This window comes from Lissotriton vulgaris, unplaced genomic scaffold (genome assembly GCF_964263255.1).
Source record: "Lissotriton vulgaris unplaced genomic scaffold, aLisVul1.2 SCAFFOLD_4119, whole genome shotgun sequence".
Taxonomy (NCBI): Eukaryota; Metazoa; Chordata; class Amphibia; order Caudata; family Salamandridae; genus Lissotriton; species Lissotriton vulgaris.
This window is the reverse complement of record NW_028252302.1, coordinates 111,673-132,909: the sequence shown is the minus strand read 5'-3', so window position 1 is coordinate 132,909 and position 21,237 is coordinate 111,673. Positions and strand designations below refer to the sequence as shown.

Below are 21,237 nucleotides of genomic sequence, written 5' to 3'. Positions count from 1 at the left end.
CTCTGCCAGGCCACCCCCGGAGAGGCCGCCAGTTGCCAAAACAGCGGGGGTGTAGGGGTTAGCAGCAGATCGTAGCAGGTCTCAAACAACTGAGCGGACTGGCTCGCGGGCAGAAGACCGCTCCAGGGTATATAGCACTCTTTTGGGCCATTTGAATTGGTCCGGACTGTTCAGATCGTCTTTGTGGGGAGAGAGGCAGCGCCTCTATCGTATCAATTCCCCAGCCCTGCTGCTTGCCGGGATATATGAGGGGAAGGGGGTGGAGGGTTGGCCCAGGCCAGTAGCCCTGCATCAGACCACAGGATCAACTTCTTTGCTGCAGCCCCACAGTCCAGGTCCAGATCACTATCTGCTGGGCCTCTCCAATCCCTCTGGCCTCCACGTGCCACCTGAGAACCTCAGCACGTTCTGAGCTTAGAGTGCTGCGCAGCGCCAAGACGATCAGTCACCCCGGGTCCCTCCTGGTGGGGGGCTAGGTTGCCAAGTAATATGTGAGCGGGCACAGGGCCGCGTAGGCCTCCGCAGGCCGCTGGGCACCGCCCTTTCGTCAGGAATGAGCTCCAGAGGGTCGGGTCCCCAGAAGTCGCTCCTGTCACATCAACTTTGATCAGGCCCTTCTGCGTGCCCCGCCTCTGATCGCTCCTCAGCAGTCTCAGATTAGCCCCGAGGCCTTCAGGTGTCTAAATGTAGTCCCCCCCTTCTCGGTGTCGCCTACTCTCGCGGGGCCTTAGTGCAGTATCTGTGTGTGTGCCGAGTGATGCGGGTATAGAGGGGCCACACTGTGGAGCCGCACCAGCTCAGGCAGCCATGCAGTCTGCGTCCCCAAGCCAGAGGCGGCTCTCGGCCCATGCCTCCGGTGGGACCTCGGGCGGGTCCGCCTCAGCACATTTGAGCCTCGCCCCCAGCCAGCGCACTCTCTCGGGACTCGGTACCCCCCTCAAGGCCACATACTCAGCAGCAGCTGCCGGTGGGTTCCGTGCTCACTTTCTCTGCTGCAGCATTATTTTCGGGTGGTAAGCCCGTACCAGTTCTGAGTCGCCACCTCTGCGTCACCACCTTTGTGTCCTGGCAGAATATCAGTGCAGCATTGGGACCTTCTATTTGAACGGGAAGGTCCACAGTAGGGCGTATGCTCTGAACTTCGAGGGTCCGGGCTGCTTCTAATGGGCCGCTGTCCACGCTACTCACCAGTGTCTTGTGGCTTCGGATGCAGGCCGCACCCCATCTTGTGTAGGCAGTCTGGTCCGCTGCTCCGTAAATGCCGCTCCCAGCTGTTCAGCAGTGACATTTTTTACTAGATCACTCCGTGTCACACCAGGAGGATGGCGCCAGGCACCAGGCAATGGTTACCGCGTCAATGGTGAAGGATGCTTGGGCGTATGACGGCGGGGTACGGAGCACTCCTAGAGTGCGACTGCCATCTTGACGCTCCAAGCTACGCCCTCGTCGTTTGATTTTAATACCGCATTTTAAAAGATGTGACATAAGCAGTCATAATGATGCACATGCGCATTGGCAACATTTTTTTAAATGTTTGGACTAGCCATACAATAGGTTCAATTAATTATTTAATGCTGGGTTGCTAGGGGAATTGAGAATCTATGTATTAAATGGTGGTGTATCGGGTATTAACCTGGTTTGCAAGCAGGGGAACGAGGCGTAGTGTTTCTTTTAATTTTATTTTTTTTAAAACTAGAATTTATCTATTTTTAAAATGTATGTTTTAAAGACAAGTGTCTAAACATTAATACAGTCTATACTATTGGTTGGTATTTAAAGGAAAGACTTAAGCATGTTTCCTATTGAATTGAAATGCTTTTTGACAGCATTTTAGTGACTTTGATAGATGAACGCTGCAATGCTTATGTTTATTCAAGATTTGTATACGATTATTGATTTAAATTAAACTTTAACATTTGATAATGGTTTATAGTACAAAGCCAGTTGGCATGTTTTATAGATATTGATGTAGTGACCCCACCGACATATTGAATAGGCTTGCCATATATTGATGTGGTGACCACCCTGACAGAATCTTGCCCTTTTTAAAATTACACCCCCTTTTATTGTGAAGTTGCACTTGGTATACAAGGGGATGTGGTGATTATGGGGTTCATGATCCACTGGGTACCAATGTGGTATGAGGTTCAACACAAAGATATTTCCATCCATTCTATGTACATATTTGTAATTTAGTGATGTGTGTGTAATAAATGTACTTTCCTTTTGTAAAATACTAGACAACCATCTATTGAGTGGTGTTGTTGCATGTCAGTGAATTAGGATTGCTAGCCCACACAACTTCTGCCGAGTAGGCCTTGGGACTGGGATGTAAGCCCTACAATTACCCTTACCACTACCCACCCCATAACACTAAAGTTGCCCCTACCAGCCTATACCACTACCCACCTCTAAACCTCTGCAACACATACATTCCCCCCCCCCCCCCCCTCCCCTCTTATATACTCACCACGTGTGGTAAAGGCATGCATAGTGAAAGCTGTGCCCTTTGGATTGCGCTGCTTCACTATCCTGAGAGAGTCCAGTGCTACAGGGGGCAATTGGTTAAGGCAACAATTGCAGATGTATTACTTGCGCATGACTCCTCATTTGCAGCTAATATCCCTATTTCTTACACTACTGATGACCTTATTTTCTCCAGCCCATTAACCTTGCTCTGCCCTACGTTTTCACACCTCTGCCCTTCCCATTACACTAACAGCCATGTTTTTCAGTCTTCATAAACCTTTACTTCCTCTTAAATGTTTCTGGTAAGAAATTGTTTTGCTTTTCAATAAACAAAATCCAGTTATCTGGCACAAGTCGTAGTGTTCTCAGGTGCCATGTTAACCTAAGTCTCACCTTCTAGCTTTGTCAAAGTCTCTTTTTTTAAGGGCAAATTGTGTTTTTCATTTGCTTTGATTACTAGTGATGTAGGTAAGATATTAGGGCTAGGTAGAGCAGTCAGTCTACTATAATGTTTGGTTACCATTAATGCTGCCACAAATTGCTTTCTCTTTATCATTAACTGACATTTTCTGAAAGATTAACTCTTATAAATGCCAGGTTTGTAACCTCCTTGTTATAGGTGGCACATCTCATTTGCGACTTAATTCAGAAATAAATAATGGTTAACAATTCAATAAAGTATGATGGGCACTTAACGTTTGTTTAATCGTCTATTTTTCTTTCGTTAATCATATGATCTTTAATTCAAAAGGTGCAGATTCAGTCAGATGTTGCATCCTATTTTTGAGGAAGCCTCAAATGTAATTAAAGAAGAATTTCCAAACAACAACCAAATATTGTTTGCCAGAGTCGACTGCGATCAACACTGTAAGTGAAACTCAATTTCTAAATTTTAAATCCAAAGGTTCCACGCATTTATACTTGTCCTTAAGTTAAACTGTTTGATTTTGCTGTATTTGTAAAAGGAACATTGTAGTGAAACATACCTTCTGCTGCGGGGTTTCATTGATCATTAAATAACAAATATGTGTTTTAAAATGTTGCAGAATTTGGGTGACAGTGTTATAATGTGTTTCGAGGGTGCAGAGAGCACCTTGCTATGTCGTCATGGTCCATCCATAAAGCAAGAAAGCAGGGTAGAAGCGAAATGTTTCTTACCACTCATTTTTATTCATGCATAAACATTGTATGTTAAAAAACAACATATCGTTAACCAATTATTAGTAGGTTAAATTGGCCATGTCGTTTGAATAGTAAGCAGTTTAACCATTGTGGCAACAATCATAGTAATCCCCTCTTTCCCACTCTTTGAAATCGTGACACCATTATTGTGGGCAATATTATTCTTGTTCAGTGTGGCTATTCTGTGTTAAGTCTGTCCTCTTTTTGGCTAGTCAACATATAAATATTTTTCTGTTGATCTGTTTCAAATCTATACATAATCATTATCAATAAATCTATATTTGGCTTAAGCAGCCAAAGTAAGCAGCCAAGTAAGAAAGTAAGCAGCCAAGTAAGAAAAACATTCAGTACATTAACCCCTTCGCTGCTGATGACGAGCCCAGCTCGTCATCAGCCACGGTGGTCGTGTGCAGATGACGAGCTGAGCTCGTCATGTAAAGCTGCTTTCCATAATTTCCCGCACACAGCGGGAAAAGCCGCCGCAGCGATGCGGCTAAAAACCTCACATAAGAGTCTTCTCAATAAGTAGGAAAAGGTGCATTTCTAGTGGGCTTTACAGCATCTGAATAGACCTCCAGAATTTCCAGATTAATTAAAATCCATAACCTTCCAATGAGCACGATACATAAAATTCAGCATCTGGTGACAATTCATAACAGTAGCAACAATGGAGGAGTACCCCCTGAAGGAAAAAGTAGAGAGGAATCTCTACTTCTAGAGCGTAAAGCTCAGGTCAGCACAGTGTGCCCCAACCCGTTACCGGACAGTGCATGTCCTTAAAGAAGACCCGTCACTCACCAACCTAGTTGGTGACATGCTTCATCATCGGGGTCCCACCCCATAGGCCGATTGCCCATAGGGTGTGCTACGACACCTGACTACAGTGGAGCGGGTTTCTTTTTCTTTTATATGTGCATAAAATTACAGTGATAAGTGTGTTAAAAAAGGGCCAAAACTACTCACTTCAAGACTTTATTCTTGAGTGCTTGAACCCTTGTAAAACCAGTGTGGCACCTGTGCCTAACTAGGAAGGCTTTGGTGTCTCAAGAAGTGTAATACGTTTAAAAATAGCTAAGTGTGCTATGTGAATAAAGAAAAATTAGGTGTACATGTTTCAACCATTCAAAAAAATTCTTTGGTTTTCGTCAGGACCGTGAAGATTGGACAGGGTGGTCCGCACACGCTAAGGTGCGTCCAGCCCTCGTTCAATTTAAAGACCACAAAATAGTGATCTGGTGTAAAAAGGAAAAGACACCCTTTTTGGTGAGTGAGGGGTATTCTTTAAGGACATGCACTGTCCGGTAACTGGTTGGGGCACACTGTGCTGACCTGAGCTTTACGCTCTAGAAGTAGAGATTCCTCTCTACTTTTTCCTTCAGGGGGTACTCCTCCATTGTTGCTACATTTAACCCCGGGGACCAGGAGTTCCCACCTCACATAGTCAGTGCAATTTCCCTAACTCTATCCGTTGTTATATAGACAATTCATAACACCCATCAGATTTACAAAGACGTTATCACAGTATATAAACGATCTAATCAATATTTATTTATTTATTTAGAAGTTTTCTATAGCGCTAACAAGACCCGAAGGTAGCAGAGCGCTTTACAGTAAAGGCATGAAAAGGTGGACAAAAAGACAAGTAAACAAATAAAGGTGATCATCAAATGACAGTTAGGGGAGAGGAGAAGTTCGTACAGTAGGACTTCTTGGCAATAGGATACAGAGTTCTCACATAGTTCTGGGGATGGATGTTGATCCTAGTTACCCAGGACCTAGGGAACGGATGAGGAACAAGGATTTGAGTTGGCTCTTGAATTCCGCATAGGACGGTATGGTTCTGATATGCGGGGGGATAGAGTTCCATATTTTGGGGGCATTTCCTGAGAAGGAGCAGTCCGCAGTTTTCTTCTTTCTGGTTTTTGGTAGGATGAGCAGCAGGGAGTTAGAGCTTCTCAAGATTCTACTTTGGCCAGCTTTTGTGAGTTTGTTTGCCAGGTATTCTGGTTTTCCGGTGTGGAGGGCCTTGTGGGTTAGACAGGCCGTTCTGAAGGTGCTACGCATATCCACCGGGAGCCATTCAAGTTCTTTGAGTGCAGGGGAGATGTGGTCGGATTTTTTGCATCCTGTGATCATTCTCGCTGCCGCATGCAATGTTGTTTTTAATGGAGCCAGGTGTGATTTGGGGATGCCTGTTAGGATTGAGTTCCCATAGTCCAGTCTAGATAAAACTAGAGATTGCGTGGCTAGTTTGAGGTCCTTGTTGGGAATGAAAGGTTTGATTTTGTTCAGCAGTCTGAGGTTAAAGAATGCGCTTTTTGCAGAGTTCTTAATGTGGTTTGTCAAGGTTAGTTTGGGGTCTAAGGTGAAGCCCAGAGATTTTAACGAATCAGCTAGCGTGAGAGAACCTTTAAGAGCATCGATCGACTTCAGCCACTCGATTTGAGGGTTGTCTTCTTTGTTTGAGATGAGAAGAGTTTCGGTCTTGTCGGGATTGAGTTTCATGTTAAAAACAAATCCTAAAATACCAGGGTCTACGACTCTGTACATGCGACAGTTTCACTGGGACAGCCCTATGTGTTCTAGTTCATATATTTTTCTATTGGCCAAAGATACTTTTATGTAATTGAATATTGCACTACAAATATCAGGGGATAGCCAATGATTACAAATATTTAAAACCATCAACATCTGTTCAAGGGCGGATTTGCTTTAACAATGGAATTATACATTTACTCTATGCCAATTTATATAAAGTGCAAAATAGAATAAAGTGCAGAGTGCTTTGGCTTGTAAGGTTATCACATGGACAAAGAGAGAGATCCTTCGCCCAACCACACTGGTGTGGAAACGCCATCAAAAAATACACAATACCGAACCGAAATCTGGTTACGTAAAATCTAATCTGCGAGTAAGTAGTGAATGTTAAATAATATTGCAATGGGGCAGGGGACAAGTGCATTGGACCGATTTCATCTTGATGAAAATAATGCGTGTTTCCCCTTGAGTGTAATGCCTCTGATAATAACTTTGGCGTTCAATGGAATACTGGTAGGCTATCATAAAAATGCCCCAATCCAATTTATTAACCTTTTTCTTTCAGGAAACCAAGCCATGGTATTTTTAAAGAGTTGGCCAAGTCTTGACAGTCTCTTATTATTTCTCATGAGAACATTTGTTCTTCAGAAATCCAAATTGTCGCCCATAAGAATAGAGGGGCACAAGATATACAGTCTTCTAACCGTTCTAGACCCAATTCATCATGACTTAGGCGGTTAGGGCCACTATTAGGCGTCATCGTAAGCCTTTTAGTGAATTTATTTTCCACTATTTGTAACTGCTGTGTATTGTGTGTATTGTGACGCCCCCACACCCTGCGCCATATGTTGCAATCAACAGGCATTTGGATTTTTAAAGCGCAAGTCTTTCCCTCTCAGGCTTATGGCCTAATTTGCAGGCAAAACGAAAAGCCATCCACCACCCTAGTTGTATGGTGAGCTCTTGCTGGCACAAGTGGGTCCCAGCTTAGTTTATTGTTAAATAAGTTAACCAAGTACATAACATTCTCAACCTTTTCTATTCTCTTGTCCTGTGCTGCAAAGATATTGGTCGTTGTACTCTTAGGGCCGCAGACCATGATATATGGTTCCGTAAAATTAAGTTTAAGATCAAGTGACATCCAAAAATCAATAAAAGTATCCAGGGAATTCGGAAGGCCATTCGCTGTTGTAGACATTAGCACTGTGCCATCAGCGTAAGATAACAAGGGGCAGATTTGCTGCCAATCTTGGGAAAATCCAGATTTCTATTTAATAGGGAAGCCTCCACACCATTTGTGTAAATTAAAAACCATAAGGTGGCTAGGATGCACCCTTGCCGGACACCCTCTGTTGAAGCTATCTGCTCCATTTTTTTCTCCTTGGGTACCATATGTTATGGAGAGTGAGGTGTTGAAATGTAGCCTACGGATGAGACACCAGAGCTTGTTCCACCCCCAAACTTTCCAACATGTCCCTTAGTTTCTCTCTATTAACAGTATCAAAGGCACTAGACAAATCCATGAAGGCCAGGTGGATCGAGCCCTTCCTGGCCTTCAGGTATTTGTTAATAAATAAGGATAGGTTTAGGCATTGTTCAGTCGTGCCGAGCCCCTTCCTGAAACCATATTGCGTGTTGGATATCACCCCTGTGGTGGTTGCCCAGGTCTCCAGCCGGGCAAGGAGAACTCTACCCAATACCTTGGCAGTGGCATCAATGAACGATATTGGCCTATAACCGGTCGGGTCACTTCTATTACCCTTTCTTAAAAAATCGGTACCACTGATGCGTCTTTCCAGGTCACGGAATTGGGCCAATAATTAGTGCCCTAAATACATTTGTCTGCACGGGTGCCCACAGGTTTGGATTATTTTTAATAAGGTCAAGGGGGACCTCATCAGGACCTGGTGCTTTCAGGCGGTAACCCAGGGCTAGCGCCTCCTCCACCTCAGTTACTGTAATAGATTGACCGAGTTTGGTAGCTGCAACTAGGTCAAGAGGCAAGTCCCTTGTGTGTTCCTCAACCCTTTTGTTTTGGGGATTCAAAATAGCATTAAAATGAGCAACCCAATCATTTCCCAGTATCAATGAATCCATCTACCTGGTTTCTTCAACAAATATTGGGCGATTTTATAATTTTAGGGCTCCTACTCTCTCTAGTTCTTCCCACACTAAACTTCATAGTTCTGCTTTCCTAACCTCAATTATTGTTTTATATTGAGGCCTTGCCACTTTGCTTTGTTCTCTGTTACGGGGATAACATGGAGCGCCCTTTTTAAGTCTTTATGGGCCCTAGAACAATCTGAGTTAAACCACTGAGCCTCCTGGGGTTCCCCAGGCTCGGGGCTCCTTGCCAGCCTTGCGGCTACCTCAGCACATAGTGACCCAAACTACTGAACAACATCTTCTGGAGGAGAGCCTGACTTCAGACACCCCCATAACTAAGTGGGGGTAGCCTTTGACAATATCTCCCTCAAATTTGAGGGAATCAATCTTGCCCCAATTCAACCTGATACCCTTGTTCTGCTGGAAATGGATTGGGCGATCAATGCCCTCCCCTGCTTGGATCTTTAATTCGAGGGAGACAATAAGGGGGTTATGGTCGCTTGGGCAGTGAGGTTCCACCACAAAGTCCATGATAAACTTTTTAATTTTTTAAAAATTATTTTAGATTTCATAAGTCAAACACAACATACAAGATTGTGAGTATTGTACGGAAAGTGGGTATCTTACATTGAGCAAGTCGTGAGTCAATGGCATATGACATGAGTATGCAGTGACAGTTCAGAAGGCATTGTCAGATCATAGGCAAATACAATTTCAAATCCAGATACATATGTAGATTAGACGCAAGCCTGCAGCATAAAACATCATCACTCCGCCGGATACATTAGCATACATTTCTTTTAATCCCAGCGATTCACAGCCTTAAACTATTATACAAGCAATTCCCTACCCTCGTCGGACAGGCACACCCCAATGTTTGTGTTCAGGGCAGTACTTGTCTCCTCTTACTCGGGACTGTCGGCCGCCGAACGTAGGAGATAGGTCTGAAGAGGCCCCCAGATGTCCTCAGGCCTAGATGCCAGCGGCTGAGTCTCTGCATATATCGCAGCTTGCTCCTGACAATATGTAATGTCCTGCAGCCAGTCCTTACATTTTGGGGCTCTCCCTCTCCCCCAACGACATGCTAGTCTCAGTTTAGCCAATAACAAAGCAATGTTAAGGAGTCTTCTGTAGCCCTTGGGGATAGACACAGTATGACCTAGTAGCATGATTAGGGGGTCTCTGTCAAATGTGATACCTAACATAACCTCTAGGGCTGCATGGATCTGTGACCAATATTGCCTTCACAGCAGAGCATTCCCAGGCCAAATGGTAAAAACCAGCACCGTGACTCCGACACCTCTCACACTGATCAGTATCAGAGAGCTGGAATCTGAACTTTCTTTCAAGAGTATAATATACCCTCTGTAAAAATGTATAGTGAATAACTTTAAATCTGCAACTAGCTGATATATTGTGTGTTAGTTAACAGCAGTACTCCCATTGCTCGTCCGTAATGTCCACCCCCAAGTCAGTACTCCAATGCAGCCTAGCTCAACTTTCTATCCCTTTACGTTGTGTCCTTATACTGTTGTACAAACCAGATACTAGGTGCGTGCCATCTGTGGATTGCAAAAGAGCAATTAGTGGAACCAGGCTCTCGAGGGAAATCTGGCAGGATGACTCTCATACCCTGTCGTAGTCGCACATAATAAAAAAACCTCTAGTGATGTGGGGGTGGTACCCTTAAAGAACAGTTCCATGGATCGAAACACTCCGTCTAAAAACAAGTCCCCCCCCCATGTGGTAACCTGCACTCGTTTGCACATGTTTTGAAACCCAGTTTCCTGTAGGAGCTCTAGTTTCGGGTGATAGGTAAGTGGCATGCGTGGGGCATATAACAGTGGAGCCCGCAAGGTGCGAGCAATTCGCCGCCAGGCATCAATCGTACATGATACCGTTGTAGGTGGGGTCTCCAATATTTTAGTAGGGCAGTGTATAATACCGCTCAGGGGGTAGGGCTGAGCAATCCAATCCTCTACAGGTAGTTGTGGCATAAACGGCGTGGGCGCCATCCAGTGATAGGCATAATGCGCCTGCGCGCTCATATAATAAACCTCAAAGTCAGGAATGTCAAATCCCCCTTTATCATAGGGCTGCGCCAGGACCTTCTATTTCAGCCTTGGCTGTCTCCCGCCCCAGACCAAGCGGATCAGCTCCGATCACAATGTTTTGGAAAAAAAAGGCTCCTGGGTAATATGGAATATTAAGAAAAAAATACAAGAAGCAAGGCAATATCACCATTTTGATAAGCAAGGTTCTGCCAGCCATTGAAAGGGGCAAGGATATCCAATGGGTTACAGTTGTCGTCAGTGTCGTAATAGCAGTACCATAGTTCAATCTTAATGTTTCGTCCCGATCTTTGGACACCTGAATACCCAGGTACCGCAAATCTGACTGACACCACTCTAAGGGGAAGTCTAATGGGAATTCCGTGATAGCAGGGGTAAGTGGGAAGAATTGGGACTTTCCCCAATTAACCCCTTCCACACATGACGAGCTGGGCTCGTCATGGCGTAGCCTCCTCGCACGCTGATGCCGAGCCCAGCTCGTCATGAAATGATGTAAATCTGAAAAGTTCAGCACCGGGGGGGAATTGGTGCAGCGGCGATGGTGTTAATGGTAATCCCAGACAGTCTACCAAAAACGAAGAATTCTCGCAACAAGTCCATGATAAAATTTAAAACGTTTCTAGATATTAACATAAAATCAATGAAGCTAGCCCAACCACATCCAACATAAGTGGAGCACTGCAGTGGAAAGTCCTTGGCCCAACAGTTAAGGCCTAAGTCGTTCCCTATCAGGACAGAGTTTAAAGCTTCTTCCTGTGATGACTGGGTAAAATGGGGTAGTGGCTGTCCCTCAGTATCTTCCAGTCCACACACACGTTGAGTGCTGTGCTTACACAATGTACAGTTCAATTCAATTCATGAGCTTTTATTCGATTTGAAAATACAAATCATACAAGCAACATTAAAATACAACACCATATATATACAAAATGATTCACAATATTCACATTAGTGGTGCAAAAAAAGGGAAAATAGGAAGCATGTACAACAGTTGGTGGGCAACAGTTAGTAATTTAAAAAATAAAAGCAATATGGGGATATATACAAAAGAATCATATGTGTACAGACAGGAAGTCAGTATATTTGTCACAACAAGTGAAGTTTCCTGGCAGCTGTACATTAAAACAAACAAAATCCGGACCGCTCAAATGGGCATGAAAGAATGAATTTGGGATATAAAGAAGGACCTTACAATACATACTGTGGGCATAAAACATGAGTAATCATTCCATATTTACAAAACTGTTATAAAACTTTTATGTACAGACAGGAATGTATAAAATAATAGCAGCACTATACATTTCCTGGCAGCTGTACGTCTCAAAGAGAGCATAAAACTAACATAATACAGTGTTAAAAATATTTTTTCTATATGGTATATACAGGTCGTTCGGTACAGACAGGTAAGTATAAGGGGGTTACAGCACTATACTTTTCCTGGCAGCTGTACATTTCAAGATATAGGTAGCCACAAAAAAGCATATATCCACATTCTCCAATGAGGATAGTAACATCAATGCGGTCTTTGTGGTTCGAGTGTTATACTTTATAAAAATAGGCTTAAGGTATTTTAACCTAAGGAAGTGATAACCTTTACAAAAAAGTAAAAAGTGGCAACAACTCTGGCGTGAAGTATTGTCGCACGGGCAGGGAGTCTCGGATCTGACTTTCTGGATTGGGAACGCAACAAGGTGATGTACGATGCCCAATCTGACACGGGTTAATACAAATTGGTGAGATGGACGGGTCACGTTCACAAGGTAAGATTGTAGCCCCGGAGTTCAATTCAGGTCTTTATAAAACTTCACGGTGGCTAGCTTACCGTGCACTTTGTCTCGCTCAACCTTTTTAAAGTTTAAAAACGTTAACTTAATTTCTTTTTGGGAAATGGCGGCTGCCTGTTCTGGATCAAGAAAGACATCAACATCAAATAAAAGGTTATACCAGAAATGAATGTATCTCATCCACTGTATACGTAATGAGTGGTCCAAACCTATACAATCAAGAATAATCTCTTGAGTGAATCGAGTCTCTGGCTTAGCCCAAATAGAATGCCACAATAAGAGTGGCCGAACGGCTGCTAAGTCAGATATAAACTCGATCCCTACCTCGTCATGGATCAATTGTACAGAGGCGGAGGAAGGAACACATAACAATCTCTTTAAAAACTTATTTTCATCAGCTTGGAGCGAAGGGCCTTCGCTATGGCCCCATACACCTGCCCCATACAGTGCAGAAGAGACACAGCGAACGTTATATATGTTAATCATATCTGGGATGCTTCTAGATCCAAGTTTAGTGGCAAATCGGAATATGCTGCTTGTGGTCCGCAACATTTTCAGTCTAATGTTGTCAAATTCAGAAGTCCAAGACCCGCTGTTGTAATAAGTGATTCCCAAATAACAAAGTTTTAACGTGTGTCATTTTATCTTTGTCCAGGAAAAAACTATGCTTCATCTTATTTGCAGCCTGCCCGCATGACATAACATACGTCTTGGATTTGTTCACACAGAGCCTCCTGTTTTGGATGAACAACATAAAACTATCAATTAGGCGCTGGAGGCCAATCTGTGTGCAGGATAAGAACAGCGTCGTCCGCATAAAGTAAAAGTGGGACAGGTTTTCCTCCAATCAAAGGGGCATCTGCGGGAATATCAACCAGGATACGGTCAACGCCATTAATAAAAAGTGAAAATAAAAGAGGGGCCAAAACGCATCCCTGGCGAATTCCCCGTGAGACTTTGAAAAATGGTGTACATTCGCCTAGGGTGCCATAGCGGACCTTACATGAGAGTTTTTCATAAAGCCTGGCTAAAAAGTGGACTGTTTCCTTCGGTGCCCCAGACTCTAGCAAAACCTCCCATAGAATAGCATGGTTAACTAAATCAAACACGCTGCTCAAATCAGCAAAACATAAAAAAAGGTTGCCATTTTTGGCCACAGTATATTTGTTAATAATAAGGTCCAAATTAACACATTGTTCCAGAGTGCCCATACCTTTCCGGAACCCATATTGTACTTTAGTTAAAATATTCGATTCAGTTGCCCAGGTTTCTAACTTTTTAAGCAGAATCCTACTCATAACCTTTACTGAGGCATCCAGCAGGGAAATCGGGCGGTAGTTGGAGGCCTCAGATTTGCTGCCTTTCTTGAATAGGGGAATTATAACTGATTGGCCCCAAGAAGGGGGAAAATTATCTTCTGCCGCGCAATTAAAGATCCTCACCAGGATGGGGACCCACAAATGCGGTTCGGCTTTTAGCAGGTCAATCGGAACCCCATCCGGGCCTGGAGCTTTTCCTCCTTTACTATTGGAGAGCCCTTCATAGCCTTCCTCCAATGTTACTCCCAAAGGTAGGGGTATCCAAGGTGTAGCCTCGGTAGTTAGTACCTTTAGGGGTATCCCTTCCGGGTTGAAGATGTTGGTAAAGTGAGTAATCCAATTTTTACATGCGACATAAGAAGTTAATTCCGAGATGTCATCTTTATTGAGAAAAGGGCTGTTAATTGTTTCCCAATATAGTTTGCAGTTTTTGGTCTCTGCTGCTTCCTTTAACTTGTCCCATGCCTCGCTCTGTAGGAGCTTTTTTCTGTTGGTGATTGCCATTTTATAGTTGGCCCTAAGATGTTTTATTCCATCTCCGTCTCGTGGTTTAGTACCTAATACCTTCTTTAGTTCCCGGAGGGCAAACATGCAAGGTTTATCAAACCACCCCTGCTTCATACCTCTGGTGGATGAAGGAGCCCTAGTGAAAATACATTCGATAGTGGTATTGATAGTGATAAAATGTAACAATAGGGACTCGGGGTTAATTACATTGCTTAAACAATAGCTTATTTGGGTTTTACAGCTAGTTATAACCTCCTTCTGTTTAGTCTTTGAGTTAGTTCCAGACCATCTGATCCTTAGACCATTTGGTCTGATGGGTACTAGGTCAGTAGAGCACTTTTCTCCTGACACTGATGATGTACCGTGACCCAGGAGTGTAATACAAATACTATTGTGGTCACTGAGACTTTCTTCTTTAATATATAGGTTGGAGAAGTCTCCGGTACTAGACAGCAAGATATGATCTATAAATGTCCCAGCATCCCTTCCTGTAAAGGTAGGACATGTGACTGCCTGAATGTTTTTATTACAGTTTAACAGGTACAGGTCTAGCTTAGTTGACATTTTCTTAAGTAATGAGCCATAATGACAGTGTGGGAAGTGGAGGAAATCCTCCCTCTCTCCCGGACCCCCCCATTGGTTAGACATTACTGTTCCAAGACCACAGGGATTCCCATTAGACAAGTGGCATGGCTGTAGGTTAAAGTCCCCTGCCCATACAACCTCTGCCTTTCTATTCGAAATGCCTATAACCCTTACAATTTCCTTTTCGAGGGGGTATAAAATGTTCCCTCTGGAGGCATCAAAGATATTGTTATAGAAGTTTACTATAACCAAATCGATTCCCTTACTGCACTCAACCCTCACTACCTGGCTGTGGGTTCCCACAGTAGAACTACTTTTAACTACACAGTTATTCAACTTGTTGGACAGGAGCAACAGAAGACCCCCCTTAGCCCTCCCTGAACTGGATTTGGTAGCTTTAAGGCAGTGGGATGAATAACCTTCAAAATTAATTTGTTCCTGGCACCAGGTTTCCTGGAGGAGGATTATGTCAAATCCTTCCCCAATAAACCTGGACCAAAAGGGTGAGTCTAGTTTCCCTGCAATACCAGCGATGTTCCAGGAGATAAGGGTAAGACCGGCAGACTTGATGGTATCATGAATGGCCGTCACCGGCTGGGTAACACAAGGTATAGTTGAACTAACTTCCAGGGTACTCACAACTAAGTCTGGTCTAGGGGCATCAAAAGATGTACTCACATCAGGACTAATACAATGGGCACCTTTACAGGAATGGATGTTTGGATTGTTACTAGTAATGGTATAAAATGTAGAAGGTTCTGTGGGGCTTCCCTCTTTTAACGTAACATATAGTCTGCCCACCTGTTCAGCGGCGGGTACACAGTCCGACATACGGGATGCCGTAACTCTATCATAGGCAGATACCTTAGTGGCAGGCTCGCTAGAGGGTAATGAGGCACTACGTCAGTCGACCATCTCCAGACAGTCAAATCTGTTGCTAGTATGAATACCTTGCCATCCGTTCCCCATAGGTTGACCTTTGTTGGGATACCAGGGACGGGGTAACCAATCCCTATTCCTGCTCTTTTGTGTCACCCAGTGGCCTCCATAATTCCAGGGTTGTTCTTGGGGGATAACCCAATTGGGAGCTAATATTGGAGCATGAAAATTGAATACTGGTGGATAGAAAAAGGAGAGCCGCTGGGTATCGATTCCCCCTTTCTTCTCCAACTCTGGCCAAGAACAAATATGGTTCACCGAGGATGCGTCTTCGCAGGTAACAATGACGCAATCCTCCTGAATACTCTTGGGACTCGCCCCCACCCATGGAACCCTACGTGCAGAAGATATTCTACAGGTATTAGTAGGCTGTAATGGCCTGTTGATGCTAAGCCATTGAAGAATTTTAGGTTTAAAGCATTTTATTAAGATAGAAAAACATGGGGGAGGGGAATAGGAGGTTAAGGTTACATACAACACAATAAAGGAAGAAGTGCATCTCAGGAGCGTTGGCGAAAAGTAGTCCGGTGGTCCAGAAGAAAACTGCAGCAAATGTAAGGCAAATAAGCAATCTGTGTGACCCTCGCATGCACCTCAACACCCCATCTAAAGCCGAGCGCGGATAGCCATCAGCGACACATCAAAGCACAACCCAGTCCCTCCGATCCCCACCACCCCAATAAAAGAAAGAGAAAGAAAACAACACCCCAACTCCCCCGTCCAATGGCCCTGTACTAGGATAACCCGCCCCAATCAGCCCACCCCCCCATCCCCTAAGATCCTGTCCCCGTGCAGTCTAATCCACCGGGGTCGTCGGTGGCGTCAGCCTAAGAAGTCGAAGGTACCTCGGGCAGGTGAGCTCCCGGAATTCCGTGGACAGTAGTGCTAGGAAGGGTTGCCATAGCTCCTCAAATTGATCTACATCCCCAGCCACCGTGAGGGACATCTTCTCCATTCCCAACACCTGCCAGAGCCTATGCAACCAACCCGTAATGGAGGGGACAGTGGTGGTACGCCAGTGGACAAGAATGTTCTGGACCGCTGAGCCCAGCGCAATTGCAATCTGTCTATCCCTGCGGGACTTCAACGGATACATTTGGTCATTGGGAAGGCCTAGCAAAACATACGCTGGGAAGCGCGGCAGCTCAATCTCAAAGTGCTTATCCACCTCATCCAAAACCTCCTTCCAATAAGCGGTCAGCACCGGGCAAGCCCAAAGAATGTGTGAGAGGGTACCCTCCTGTCCGCATCCCCGCCAGCACCCCTTGTCAGTGTGTCTATGCCTTTCATACAGCCTCTCCGGGGTGTAGTACCAATAAGTAGACACCTTAGTGAAGGTCTCCGTAAGTCCCGCGTGATATGCCGAGTGCCGCGCCCGATATGCAATTTTGTCCCACTCCTTATGGCTGAGTGTCCTACCCAATTCTCTGTGCCAGCGCTCCCTCCCCGGGTTATAATAGTGGAACGTCGGGGGCGGAAGGAATTTATACAAATCCGTAATCAGCTTGGCATCCGAGGTCCGCGTCACCAACCACCGCTCATACGGCGTGATTTGGCGAGCAGCGTTGTCGCGCACCTGGGGTTGGAGAGCCCAGTGTCGGACCTTCATATAGCGCAGTCTGTCCATCTCCGTCAGGCCGAATGCCTGCCGAAGTTGTTGAAAAGGAATCACGCCTTCCGGCCCGTAGATCTGGAAAAGCGCCCTACAGCCCGCGCTCACCCAATGGGAGAAGGCCCCCGGCTCCATCCCCGGGGAGAAGTCCGGGTTACCCGCTATGGGTGTGAACGGCGAGGGGAAGGTGGTCAGGTCATGAGTCTCGCAAACTGCGTCCCACACCCTCAGGGGGACCCGCGTAACAAGAGGCGTAGAGATTAGCAGGGCGATGCGCGCGGCGTAAGAACGGAACCTCTTGGAGGGTGCGGCCCGCCACCGCCTGGTCTTGAAAAAGCCAGTGTTTGTCGGACTCCCACCTGCTCCACTCCACCAAGTATCTCAGTTGCGCCGCCTGGAAATATTTACGGAGGTCCGGGATACCAAGACCCCCCCGCCTCCGGAGCAAGCGTGGAGAGGACCCTCTTCATCCGCGGCTTGCGGCCTTGCCAAACGAAGCGGGAGATGTCAGCCTGCGCTTGTCTTATCCAACCCACAGGGGGTTAGAGAGGCAGAGCGCGAAAGAGGTACAGAATCTGGGGCAGCACCGTCATCTTAACCGCCGCGATGCGACCCAGCCAAGACAGAAGGCCCTTGCTCCAGCGGCCAAGTTCCTCCTTGATCTTCCTGCCGAGGGAAGTGTAATTGGCTGTCACCATCTCAGGCAGTGTGGGCGCCAGTAGGATCCCCAGGTATGGCACCGTAGACGAGGACCACTGCATGGGGAAAAGGCGCTGAAGGTCCCTCCTGGTATCCGCCGCCAGGGACACATCCAACGCCACCGACTTGCTCATATTCATTTTGAAGCCGGCCACACGTGCAAAGGCGTCCAGTTCCTAGACGCAAGCAGGGAGCGATCTCCTGGGGTCGTCTAGAGTCAGCAGGACATCGTCCGCGTAGAGGCTGACCGTGTGGACATATTGGCCCATCTTGACCCCAATAGCGTCAGGGTTGTTGCGAATCCTCTGAGCAAACGGCTCCATGTAGAGGGCAAACAGAAGCGGCGAGAGGGGGCAACCCTGTCTCGTACCGCGTTCGATGGCAAAACTTCCGGAGCTACACCCATTGACCCGCAGCGACGCCGAAGGACGTTTGTAACAGTTGAAGACCATGGTGCGGAACTTCTCACCGATACCCAGTTTCCTGAGAACCAGCTTGAGGTACGGCCAATGAACTGTCGAAGGCCTTCTCCGCATCAACTGATAGCAGCATCCGTTCCCCCGGGATCCGCGAGGCCTTCTCTAGTACATGCGTTACCCTCTTGGTGTTGTCAACCGTCTGTCTACCGGGTACGAAGCCAGCCTGGTCCGCCTCCACCAGTCCTGGTAGGTGTAGACCAAGCCTGGACGCTAGAATCCCCGTATACAACTTGAGGTCGACATTTAAGAGCGAGATGGGCCTGTACGAACCACACAAGGCCCGATCTTTCCCGGGTTTCGGGATGACCGATACCGTTGCGTTCAGGAGGTCCGGTGGGATGGCGCCAGGTTCTGAGAACGAATTAAACAGTCGAGCCAGGATAGGGGCCACAGCGGTGCAAAAGGTCTTATAAAACAAGGATGTGTAGCCATCCGGGCCCGGGGCCTTACCATGCTTCAGTCGCGCTATAGCGGAGATTACCTCCTCAACATGGATGTCCCTCTCCAGATGTTCCACCTGGGCGGGATCCAGCACCGGGAGGGCCACTGACTCCAAATAGTTCTCGGCGTCTCGCGGCGAGGAGGGCTCCCCAGCATACAGCGCTTCGTAGAAGCTGCGAAAAGATTCCGCCACCTCTGCGTCACCGGAAACAACAACCCCGTCCGTGCCTACCAGTTCCTTCACGACACTACGCTGCTGTGCGACCCGGAGCCGGTGGGCTAGGAGCTTACCACACCTGTCCCCCCCTGAGTAGAAGGCGTGCTTCAGGCGTAAAGCGGCATACTCCGCCCTATCAAGATCCAGTGCCGACAGGAGCTTCCTCGCCGCTTTCAACTGCCTCCAAACTCTCGGAGCCCCTGTGCGGCGATGGACCTGCTCAAGTTCCCGGACCTGCGCGGTCAGTTCGTCCCTTTTACGTTGCCGTTCCTTATTTTCGGCTGAGGAGATGGAAATAAATTCCCCCCGGAGGACCGCCTTCAAAGCCGCCCACTGCGTTGCTTGGGACGTGTCGGAGTTGCCATTATGAATCAGATAATCCTGTATGACCTCCCCTATGCGCTTCACAACAGACTTTTTATGTAAACGGGTATCGCGAAGACGCCATGTCCCCCGAGAGGGAGATGCCACCGGCCACTTGAAAACACCGGAAACTGGCGCATGGTCGGACAGAGACAGGACTCCAATGTCCGCCGCTGTGGCGGCAGTGCACATTGGCCCACTCACCAGGAGGTAATCCAGTCGCGAGTAGGTGCGGTGCGCATGGGAAAAGTAGGAGTAGTCCCTATCAGTGGGGTGCATAGAGCGCCAGAGGTCGTGCAAATCCATCTCCACAATCCGATCCTTCACCGCGCTGGAAAGTTCCCCCGTCTGCGGGGAGCGCTGCGCCGACCTGTCCATAGCAGAGTCGAAAACAATGTTAAGGTCTCCCCCCAGGATAACATGGCGGTCGGGGGAGGCAGTGACGTCCAACAACACTGGGTCCAAGAAACGATCCTGGTGATCATTCGGGCTATAAATTGAGCCAACCGTGAAAGCTATTCCCCCTAGGCGCATGCGATATGCAAGGAGCCTCCCCTTCTGTTCAGCATACTTGTACAGAACCTCACCTCTAAAGGAGCTCGCTAAAAGAATGGCTACTCCCGCAGTCTTGGTCGCCGCCGAGGAGAAGAACTGAGTGGGGAACTTGGCAGAGCGCAGCCTATGGCAATCCCGGGACAGCAAATGAGTTTCCTGCAGGAGGCATATATCCGCCTGTGTCCCCTCCAGCAATGATAGGATCGCCCTTCGCTTCACGGGGTTATTCAGACCCTTAACATTAAGGGTCACTACCTTTAAGGACGGCATTCCACCCGAGGATCAGAAACGCTATGTGGCAAGCCAGGGGTCAGCAAGCGGGGCACATGGGGCAGGCGCGCGGGAAAGGCCAGGACAGGCCAAGCGTGGGCATGGACAACATCGGACGGGACCTCCCCAACAACAAAACAACCCTTACACTCTCCCAAAACACACCCATGGCAACTAGCCAAAGACAAACATAAACACCCCATTGTCTCAGTCAAGCCCCAAAACGGGCAAGTCTGTAGAAAACAGCAAAGTGGACGTTCAGCCACTCACCTCCCATCCGCTCCCCCCCGACCCCCGGCCCCAAACCCAGCATCGTGAAGGCTAAGAACATCTCCCCCCGGAGTGAATTTAGGCCGTCAAGGCCACGCCGTTGGAGTCGGCCAAGTCCCTGGCCGCCGCCCTCAAAGCATCAGCCATGTCCGCCCTGATAGTAGGGGAATCAGGACGCCCTGCACTCGCTGGCGACTGTCTCCTCATTGACCTCCGTCGGCTCCGTCTCTCTGGGGGCCTCCACGACGGTGTAGCTCCGTCCTCCTCTGTAGCCGTGAGCCCCAGGACCCCGCAGATGTCTTGTAGGGAGCGCAGCTGGTGCAGCACCCCGTTCCACCTAAAGATCAGACGGAAAGGGTGTCCCCAGGAGTAAGGCGTCTCGTGTTCGCGCAGAAAGTCAGTAGCAATCCTGAAGGACCTGCGCTTCTGCAGCGTGATGGCGGACAGGTCTTGGTAGAGCGCCACAGGCCGCTCCCTGAAAGTTAGAGGCTGCTTCTTTCGGGCCTCCGCCATGATGCGTTCCTTCAGCGGGAAGTCGGGCAAGAATGCCAAAATTGTCCGGTGGGGGCGCCGATGACTGGCACTGTCGACCAACCCTATGCGCTCTGTCAATGCGGACAGGGAAGTCTGCATCTTCCCCCAGGATCTCTCGGAACAGGTCCTGCAGATAGGCCACCAAGTCGGTCCCCTCGTCCGCGGATGGGACACCACGCACCCGGATGTTGTTCCGCCGGGACCTGTTCTCGAGGTCCTCAGAGTGGGCCTGGAGCTCAACACATTGCTCCCGGAGGCGGAGAACGTCCTGTTGAAGATGGACTATCTCTTCATCC

General features: G+C 47.3%; 1 protein-coding gene across 1 annotated transcript in view; it reads left to right on the top strand.

The window, feature by feature from the left end:
* Positions 1–21,237, top strand: part of LOC147662596 (endoplasmic reticulum resident protein 44-like) — a gene marked incomplete at its 3' end in the record, with an annotated part of 141,954 nt that overhangs the window by 13,037 nt on the left and 107,680 nt on the right. The window contains exon 2 of the mRNA XM_086951047.1: positions 3,221–3,336. Coding sequence (XP_086807173.1) covers positions 3,237–3,336 — 100 coding nt within the window. The remainder of the gene's footprint in view (positions 1–3,220; positions 3,337–21,237) is intronic.